We start from the raw sequence: 11,140 nt of genomic DNA on the forward strand, positions 1-11,140 counted from the left end.
AAGGGTGGACGGCGTCCTGATATCCTAGACGGCGTCTAGGTTCAAAAGGTGGGACGGCGTCTAGGAGGTTGGGACGGCGTCCCAAAAGGCTTACAGGTCCTGTTTGCAGAAAACACAAGGCACGAGCCAAACTTCAATCAATCCTAGTTTATGATCCGCAAACAATCAAGACATGTATTTTATATCACCGGAAAGCTCTTTCGACAAGGAACACAACTAGATACATTTCCTAAATCAAATTTATCATTTTAGACAACACAAATCTCGTCGAAAGTTCGTTAAACGTTCCAAAACAAGGTTTCAAGTTCATCAATTGCAATTCAAGTTTCGGGAATCCAATTTATACATATGATATGCCGTTTTGAAGGTAATGAAACATGTAATACAACTAAACACTTATCAGTAACATTAATAAGCATTCAACGCATCAAAAGTTCGTTTTAAGAGTTGTCAAACCCTAACCAAACCTCAAAATCACTAATCATGTTAATGTAAGGTTTTCATGTCAATCAACACACCAAAACGAAGCTATTGAAGTAACTAACACTTTGAACACACAAACATTAACATCTAAACACATTTCATCATCCAAAATCAAAGATTAAGCATACACTTTTCATTTTCAAGCTAGTTACACCAAAACATCAAGATCGAGCATACAAATCATATATTCATGTTATACACGAGCCATAGACACTAACTAACAACATATCAAGTCAAAAACACGAATTTGAGAAATCTAGAGTTTTAGAAATGTTACCCAAAATCGATGAAGTTAGTATCAAATCGTAGAGAATGACGAGAGGATTAAGAATATGTAGTCGGATTTGTTGTGAGCTTCCAAGATTGAATTTAGATGATGAATGAATGGAATGGGTTTGTGTGTGTGTTCTTGCTAGAGAGAAAGAGAGAGAGAGATGGAGATGGTTGAATGGTGGTGATTGGGGTGGACTAGGTGACCTAGTCAACTAGTTTGCCCCGTGTCAATTTTAGTCCCTCGAGTTTGTAGTCGGGTGCGAAAATTAACCCAACGAATATTTTAAAAACGTTCGAGTAACGGATGACGTTATAATTAGATAACGAGAATATTATGAACGTTAGTTAACGAAAGATACAAATTTGAATAACGAAAGATATTATATAAAAAAAAAAAGACGGTGTTAAAATAAATTTAACGGAAAATCACGGAATGTTACATAGCATACGCCTCATCAATGCCTTTCGCTTGAGCTAACGTGTTCCACCACGTTAGCGCGCCGTCAGATAGCGTGCATGAAGCAAACTTGGTCTTATTGTCCTCCGAACAGTTGCTAACTCGGAATACTGATTCAAGTTTCTCGAACCATCTGGTGAGACCAACCGGTCCCTTGGTTCCACTGAAGTTATGTGGTTTGCAGCTCTGGAATTCCTTGTAAGTACATCCATTTCGAACGGGTGGGATAACTGGTGGTGGTGGCGGTGGAGCTTGGAGATTTCTTTCTGCTAGGGCTGCAGCTACGCGTTCTTGGATCATCTCTTCAATTTGAGCAGCAGTAGGTGTGGATCGACCGTTAGCCATGATGTTCTAAACAAAAATTTTGACTCAAGTCAAAATCCAGCATTCAATATATAATAATATAGTATATAACAACCAATATGTAAACAGCACAACACATGTTAATTAAGTAACGCAAGTTGATACAAGTACCGCAAAACACCATACAGTAACATAAATAGAATATCGTGCAAGAATTAAATAACGCAAAGTTCCATTAATAGCAATAAGTTTCATACATCCGAATAAGTCCGTACAATACATGAGTAATACAATAAACTACAACTAGATTATATAACGAAATCTAAATACAAAAGTCCTACGGTGAAGGTGGGTGTAGGATGTCTAAAACCTGAGCCAACTGCTCCTCGAGCTCAGTAACCAAAGCTCGGAGGATTCCCACCTCCCTAGTCAATTCCTCGACAGTGGGAGATGGTGGGGCAGATGGTGATGGTGGTGCAGGTGGTGCGGGTGGAGCGGATGGTGCTGGTGGTGCAGGTGGTGCGGGTGGAGCGGATGGTGCTGGTGGAGCGGGTGGTGCAGACCGCACGAAGCGGGGTGCAGATGTCCCGGCTCCAGAAATAGTCAGCACGTAATGAGGTGCCTTACGTATGAGTGGGTCGGCAGGGTACGGCACAAGCCACTTACGGGCAGTAACCCTCCGGCGCCGACCAAAAGCGTCAGTGAAAGCACGACCTCCATTCACCCCTGGAATGACGGTGCCATCAGGACGGTACCGCTTCTTCGGTGGGGTGGAGGGTGCCTGTATAGGTATATCAGCAGGGTCCTCGTCGTCACTGGAGTCTGATGAAGAATCATCTGATGAAGAATCGGCGGATGATGAGTCATCCGAATCATGTGGTGGTGACACGGGTGGCTGAACTGGCAGTCCAAAGGCGGCCAACATCTCTCTGTGTTTGAATGGCGGAATCGGCACTAAACGTCCATCTGGAGCGCGTCGGCACGGCATGCGCATATGGTTACGGAATGGCCCTTCCCCGAACTCCGCAGGGATCACAACACCACCGATGCGGGGCTGTAACTCCGAGGATCCGGGAGCCGACGGAGCTGGAATCTCCGTAGGACTCACGTGTCCATCAGAAGTAGCCACGGTGGTAGGTGGAGTAGCTGAAGAGTCTAAACTGCCCAAAACGCTAGCAGGTGGTACATCCGACATCTGAACAAGGAAAAATAAATTTTCCATATCAGTAAGTCATAAAGCAAGCACGTATTAGGCCAACAGTTTAAATCATGTATAACAATAAGTAGCATGGAAATAATAACGAATCGTACAGAAGTAGCATGCAATCGAAAGCAAATGATATCATACAGTAGTGAAATCATGTAGTAACATATGGCATATAGCAGTGAAAGTAAGCAGCAGCATGCAGTAAGTTCAGCAGAAACACGTAAACTAGCAAGTTGTAGATTAGTCCTATTAGTGAATCCTACTCGGGTCGGTCTTAGACTCACTAATGCAACCTAATTCCCTACAACCAATGCTCTGATACCAAATGTGATGCCCCGTACAAAACCATCGTGTACGAATCATCAACAACAGGATCATTACAAGGTTAAGTACTATATGCGTTTTCAAAAAGAGTTTGCATTCATTAATAAAGTGATGTCTAAACCAACATCGAATGTTTTACAATCCAAAAGCATGCTTCACTAAGTAGAAGCAAATAATAAGTGTATGTGACCACAACGGTCGTTACAAGTCATAGTTCAAAAGTACTAATGTTTGAATGCAAAATAAAGTAGTTCATGCGATAACAACTCTAAGCAGCGGGTGTCTACAGCACGACTAGTACACAGCGGAAGCTAACCTCAAGCACCTGAGAAAAACATGCTTAAAAACGTCAACACAAAGGTTGGTGAGCTATAGTTTAAGTATAACAGTAAGTAAGGTAGGCCACGAGATTTCAGTGCTACAAAGAGCGTTTCAAAACAGTATGATAAAGTATATGTTAACCGTGGGCACTTGGTAACTAACTTAACGTTTATACCCCCTGAAAGTACACTTGGCAAGTGCGTATGTCTACGAAGTATTAAACACTCGTTAAATGCTAGCGCGACTAGTCCGAGTGGGGATGTCAAACCCTATGGATCCATATCTAAGATTTGCGTTCACCGGTTCAAAAACCAATAACTAAACGTTACCGAGCTAAAGGGAATGTTTCTGCCGTTGTATAACCCACGCATATATAAGTTTAAGTACTCGTGCCTAGTATGTAAAACATAAAATCCGCATGTATTCTCAGTTCCCAAAATAAGTTAAAGCAAAAAGGGAATGCTATAACTCACAATGATAATGTAGTCGTAAAGTTGGTTCGGAAAAGGTGTGCAAGTAATCGGTCCGAAAGTCCTCAACCTAAGTCAAATAGTACTAAGTCAGTAAATCGTCTTAATAGGTTTAAAAGTATGTAAATAAGGTCTTAAGGGTCATCATCATTCATCATCAAACATAAGGCGTAAAGTAAGTTTCGTTCATGAAAGTAGTTTAAAACAAAGGCTGACTTCAGTCAGTCACCACGGCCTCTACCCTTACTGAATTAAGGTGAGACCAGTGGCCATGGCTCCGTATATGAGTCCTTTAAGTGTGGTAAAATTTACAGAAGCAAACTCGTCTTCTTTTGACCGTGGCGACGGTCTAAGTGCGAGTAGGTCAGAAATTTCTGCACAACGTTAAAAGGACATAGTGACGATCGGAGGGCCATAAATCCAAAACCGTAACTCGGATTAAGACGAGTCCTATATGAAAAGTTATCTAATCGAAAAGATCTATTTGAAAATCAAGGTCACAGCAGCCCAGGTTTACTGGTCTGTTACAGAAACAGCAGAACAGTAGGTAGAAGACAGAAAGCAGTAAAATAATGGGTTCCGGTGAGTTTGATGCTTGATGCTTATCACGGTTCTCATCCTTGATGCGTATAGCTTCAAGTGTACAACTCGTTGATGTGTTTGCATCATCTTGACCAAGATTTGACCATCATAACCCAAGTGCAAGTCTAAGACATGAAGCACAACTCACTTAAGTGTTGCAAGTGTTTTGATGAACCAAAGTTACATCAAAGTCTTAGATCTAACACATACATGAACTTTAAGACTAATAACAAGTTACAAACTTGAAATTAAACTAACTAATCAAGATCTTAAGATGTAGAACATAGTTCTTAGTTTGATCTTGAAGATCCAAGACTCAAAATTCTAGATCTAACATAAGTGTACAAAGTTATATTTAAAGAAAACTTATTTATATGTTCTTGAACTTTCAAGTTAACTTTTAGTTCAAGATTAATGAGATCAAGGTTAACTAGTAACACTTGACCAATAACAACCAACAACATGAAAATAAAGTGCAAGTAAATGAAGTAAATAAGCTAAGTAAACAAGTAACTTATTCATGGTTGTTCATACTTTAAAGATTCAAACCTAAGTTTGATCTTTAAGAAAGTAAACTTGAAGTTTACTTCATGAGTCACAAGTATGAGTTTTACAACCATGAACTTACAAACTTTTGAAACAATAAATGTAGAATCATAAACTAATAAGTTTATGTTCTTGTGTTCTTGAAAATTCAAGATATTATGAAGAATGAAACTAATGAGTTTGATTCTTGTATATGTAAGTAAGTAACAAAGTAACAAAGTAGCAACTACAAGTAAGTAACAAGTAAACAACAATGGATGATGATGATGATGATGATTCTTGTAGCCAAGGCTACGGTTTTGATACAAGAAAGAAGGAAGAAAACTTGAACATAATACTTACAAGAAGAGAATAAGAGAGAAAATGTTTGAGAGAAAAAGAGAGGTAAGTGTGTGTTTTTGGAAATGAGAGGAATAAGAATGAGTAAGTAATGAAAAAAAAAAAATCAAAACTCCTCCCCATATGCAATGAGGCCGACGGTTGGAGAGTGGGAAGGGAGGAGAAGAAAGTTCAATGGTTACTTGCTTGTAAAGCCTTACAAAAGTTGGATATTAGATGTATGTGCATGGGGATAAGTTGCTAACTAGAATCCAAGTAACATAACCAACTAGTTACAACTCTAAGTATTACTTACATGCAATATTGGGCTAGTTAGTCCACTTAAAATGTAGGGTGGGCTTGGAAGCCCAATATCAAGAGTCCACAACATTAATCAAAGCCCAAGTTCAATAAATCACAAGTTAAACCAATTAAAGCCCAAGTAACTAACTAATAGTCTTAGTTAATTAAAATGATTAATAAACTTAATCATGAATGCAAATAATACTTGAAAATATTATTCGTGTAACTCTCGGGTGTCACAAAGACGTTTCGGGCAATTAAAGTCAAGTTCGGTCAATCATGGCGACATGTAAATGTAATAACATACATTCGTTTTATCACACGTATTAATAATAATAATTATTAATAAATAAACGTTGGAAAAACCAGGGTCGTTACAGACACACAAGATCGTGAGTGAACACCACGGGTAGAACTCTCACCACTTTGCCGACATGGCCGTCCAACAAAGATAGGTTTTTCGAAGACAATAGACCCATTCATCTCTTGAAGCGCCAAAGAAGCATGTGAAATTTGTTCATAGGAAATGAATGCAAATATCCAAAACGACCACGATTTGATTTCCTTAATCGGCCCAAACCTACCGAAAGTGTCTTGAAGCATATTATGTGAAATTCCTTCCAATCTTCCAATAAAAATAGAATCACCTATCTGATTTGAATTGTCAAACGACATAGTCAAATGACATAAAATCTGAATGTCTCTAATTTCAAACAAGCAATCACTTGAAACAACCAAATAGCCACAAAAAGAAACCAAGTCTTGATTTCAAACCGACAACTGATGAAATAGAATCCTAAATTCAAGAGTAGCTGAGGCAAAATGAATTAGTGACAAAACCCTAAATTAATTTCAAATTAAAATACTAAGATAAAATGGAAGAGATGGGTTGAATTGAAGCTTATATTTATAGCACGTGACAAAACCCTCGCCTTCCTTTCATATTTTCATATGAGCTTCGTAATTCGTACGGTTCTTTCACCTTCGCCTTCAGATAATGGACTGTTGAGAGATGGTTTAAAGGTGGTGTTAGGAAAAGGAAATGGAAGTTTATGTTTGTGTAATGGTGGAAGAAGGTGGTGGTAAGAGGAGGAAGGTGGTGAAAAGTGGTAGTTGGAGGTTGGAAAGAGTGAAAAAATTCAAAATTGAATGGGGAAGGGTGATGGTACGGAGAGCATCTTAGTGCTCCTTTCTTTTAGTTGTTTTATTATATTACTAGTGATATTGATATTTATATTGCTATTGTTATACTAATAATAAAATAATATAAAGCATTATGTTTTTATTGAAGAACGATTGGGATCATCCGAGCGGGATTAAACTACCCGCTGCGATCATCTCCCGTTTTGACTATGCCGATGCAGCGATAATAACCCCGTCCCCATCGCTGCCTGGAGGAAACTTTGAAACCGATCCAAGTGCACGACCAAGTAAAAACCCCTTCCCTTTACCCCCCAAACGATATGAAAAAGGTGTCATGGGTAGATATTTCATGGCAGAGATGAAATTGTGTTTTTAATATGTAGCCAACGGGGGTCGAACTCCTGACCTCTCCTAAAGGAGGTAGGTCACCAATCACTGGACCACATCACAACTTCTACGATATAAAGCATTATGTACAAACTTAATTGTAGCTTCACTTTTCTTTTTAATGGTCAAAATTGAATATATTAAGAAACGCTCCCTAACAAAGCGTTAATGGAGAAATTACAACGACATAAAGAGGCATGAGTTCCAATTTGAAACTAAATGACCATATTATTAAGCTAACGAAAAAAAAATAATCTAATTACATCAAATAGACTACTTCTAATACAAAAGGAGTCGCTAAACACAATGTCGTTCCAGAAGCGCCATAACACCCTACAGAAAGTAACCACAATCGCGATGATTCGATCCTTATTTGAAGGAGACAACCGTACACCCTCGATCCAACTAATGCAAGTATCCCATGAAGAAAAAGAACGCAAGCTGCAACTCAACCATGTCCGCACCTTACACCATTATTTGTAGCTTTATCTATGACTTTTATATTAATTAATTTATATATAATACAATAACAATGACATGTATAAACGACTTTTCCAACCCCAACCCTAGTAAACTCGAATGAAGTTTATATATTTCGAATATTTTGACAAAATAGGAAATAAAGGGTACTTTTTCCTACTTATTGCCTCTTTAATATTGTGTTTGACACTATATAAACATAGTCTATAGCCACATTAATAGTTTGATGAACTCTATATTTGTTTTTTTTTTCAGCGAAAAAGACATTTTATTAAAAAACCTTCATCAAAACGATGTAAGGTACGATTACAAAGAAAAACTTTCGGCTAAGATACAAGATTACAAAAGTTAAAAACTTAGGCCTAAAGACATAAAATACTGGGATTGAAATCCCAAACATAAAATTGGAGACTATAACATAACTTCTAATAAGTCGCCCACGTGAACACCTTTAGATTGATTTGTTGAACAATGGACTTCCAACAAGTATAATTGTCATTGAAGATGAAATCATTTCTTGCTAGTCAAATGGTCCAAAGCGTAACCGGACCGATCAACCTCCAAAACTTTTTATCGCCGATACCCATACCATAAAACCAATCTCCCGAAAAATATAGAATAGACTTTGGGATAACCCATCTAATGTTCCACCAATTAAAAAGTGCAGACCAAATATTGTAAGACCAAGAACAATGGAGAAGCAAATACTCGACAGTTTCGGGCTCGGACTCGCACCAAACACATAACGACGAATTATGGGCCGGTAAAATATGTCTCCGGATAAGATTATCTTTAACCGGAATGCTACGGTTACAAGCTAACCAATGAAAAATGGAAATCTTGGAAGGTACCCGATTATTCCAAATTAAAATTTTCCAATCCAGTGTATGAGAATTATCCATAATAACAAGAAATCTCATGGCCTCGGCTACATTAAAAACTCCTGAAACCGATGGTAACCACACAATCTCGTCATCACCTGGAGACAAATGAAAATTAGAAAGCGCAAGGTATAGATTGCAAGCAGAAACATAATCAGCAAATATCAGCGGCCCGTTAAGCTGGAGAATCCAGCCCAACTGGGTGCCCCGGCCCATCTCAGGCCACCTGAAAGTGTTAATAGAAGACTGCTGCTTCGAGCATAAGGTGTACAATCGAGGATACTGATCCCGAAGAGAAAAATTTCCAACCCAATAATTGTGCCAAAACGAGATTTGGGAACCGCCACGAAGTTTCCATCTCCAACAATTCGGGCCAATCAAATTTATCATGCATTCGTCTTTTTGAAGGTTAAGAACGTTTTTCCAAATTTGAGACATTTTTGTAATTGAAAAAGAAGAAGCGTTGTTAATCAACTTACCGGTAAATGAACGGCCAAAAGAAGAACAAACCAACGCGAGCCAAACGTGATTTTAATTCGAGTTTAACTTAGCCCACCATTTTGCTAAAAGAACAAGATTTTTTGACCGAAGAGGGGACACACCTAGGCCGCCCGATTCAATAGGCAGACATACGGTTTCCCATATTACTAAAGACGTTTTCTTCTTCAAGCAATCCCCACCCCATGAGAAATTTCTTCGAAAGGATTCCAATTTTTTGAAACGTTTTTTACTATCGTTTCTTGAATTGTAAGAAATTGAACATGGAAGTGATCGACCATATCTCCCGCCATACGACCTTTATTAATGTTACCTAGGCCCGGGTATTCCATGATGCTATCTTCATGCTTGCAACATTTTTTTTATGCTATCCTCAAGCTTTCGACAATCTTTTTGCAACTCTTCAGCCGTCAATTTGTCCATAACGCTTCCAAACTTTAAAAACTTTCTTAACCTTCCAAACTCTATATAGGCATTTAGGTTGGATTATATTAACACTTTAACCATTTTCTTAGTAAAATGGTTGATAATTGGCGACACACGAACGAACACAACTATCATAATGAGAAGGACATCTGTGACTCACTCAACGGTTACAACTATGAGAGAGTGTCAGGGGTTGAACCTCTTACCTATGATTTTATGACAAACATATCTCAACCATTACTAATTGATCTAGGCACTATCAAAGACAATTTGACCATTTGTACAATGTAGCATATCTAGAAGCATGGTTTTATAACCGTTAACACTGCAGAAGCCACAAAGTTTTCATTGACAAGTTACCTGAGTACCACCCACATTTGGTAAGGATTTTAAGCATGGTTAAGTACATTTGGTAAGGATTTTAAGCATGGTAAGGATTTGGTAAGGATTTTAAGCATGGTAAGGATTGTAACATGACCAAATAATATAACTTTAAGCCTCCGTGTATCTAATTCCTCCAACCCACAAATAATCTTCGTCTTATCTATAAAAAAAAAGTCATAATTATATCATCTTTTACAATAGATTGAATAGTGAGTTAGTTACCATTAAATGAATTCATAACTCTGATTTTCAAATATCATAATTGTCTCTTTTTTCAAACCAACCATTGATAAATTGATTTAAATTTCAACTACTAATTTGTAATCAATTCAACTATCCCTCATATATAAAAACAAAGGAAACTCAATTATTTTTATTCTCTCCTATAGATATTAAAAGGAAACTTATTATTATTAATTATCGATTACTGTATAATTATTGAAATACCGGGTATACAACGGTAACAATCAAAATAATAATATAATCAATACTCAACCTTGTTGCTCCATCTTCTTCCAAGATTACCTCTACATCATGTATAATTAACAAATTAAGTATCTTCATACAAAAATTGATAGGAAACCTCCCTATCAAATCGTGTATGCATAAAACTTAATTATAGCCGGATGATCCTCTCAACATTTTGTCTGGGTTGAAAACCGGTCATTCAAGAACATTAGCAGTAAAGGACACTGAAACCTGTATCATACATATACTGCCGAAAGTTCTCATGGCACGTTAATCTGTAGAGTGCATTACTCTAATCCGATTCCAATAAGAGAATTCGTACTAGTTTTTGGAAGAAAAAAAAAACACAAAATAGAAGAGGTTAACGAGCAGTTCAATTTGTGTCCTGAAGGTAACATTAGGGACGAAAACACATAACCTCATATCATGGTGCCAGCCACAAATTTGAAGTAGCTGAAGCTGATTCACAACATAAGGTAGTTGGTAGATACTAGAGGAGACACTTTTGGATCAAAAGGGGTCAAAATGGTCAAGTTATAGTATTGGTCGGAATGGTACTTGCACATTTTTTTTGTTCAATCTTGTATGTAAGATAGATAAATAGGATCACAAAAACAATATGATTAGATTAATAATCTGATTACACTTTGGATCTACTTTTCATCCAGCCCCTTTGACCCATTCCCATTTCAGTTAAAAAAAAAAATGTACCACAAATGACCCGTTTGAGGTTATATAGAAGACCCAACTTATTAATTTATAAGGGTTTGAAATCGTCAGCTCGTGTTTGAACAGATTTATAGTAAGACGTGTGAAGCTAATAGTAGTTGGTTCAAACTATTCAAGAATGAACCAATCAAGTAGTTAAACAAGGTAGATATATATA

The 11,140-nt window shown here is 37.5% G+C and overlaps 1 protein-coding gene across 1 annotated transcript; it reads right to left on the bottom strand.

Annotated features, from left to right (window-relative positions):
* Positions 1-8,121: 8,121 nt before the first annotated feature.
* On the bottom strand, positions 8,122-8,916 carry LOC139866998 (uncharacterized). The gene has a single exon (XM_071855341.1). The coding sequence runs from the start codon at positions 8,914-8,916 to the stop codon at positions 8,122-8,124; it is 795 nt and encodes a 264-aa protein (XP_071711442.1).
* Positions 8,917-11,140: the final 2,224 nt, after the last annotated feature.

This window comes from Rutidosis leptorrhynchoides, chromosome 1 (genome assembly GCF_046630445.1).
Source record: "Rutidosis leptorrhynchoides isolate AG116_Rl617_1_P2 chromosome 1, CSIRO_AGI_Rlap_v1, whole genome shotgun sequence".
NCBI classification, from domain to species: Eukaryota; Viridiplantae; Streptophyta; class Magnoliopsida; order Asterales; family Asteraceae; genus Rutidosis; species Rutidosis leptorrhynchoides.

Bases quoted from the DNA above. Each gene is read 5' to 3' on its own strand.
- LOC139866998 (XM_071855341.1), bottom strand. From the start codon at position 8,916: ATGTCTCAAATTTGGAAAAACGTTCTTAACCTTCAAAAAGACGAATGC.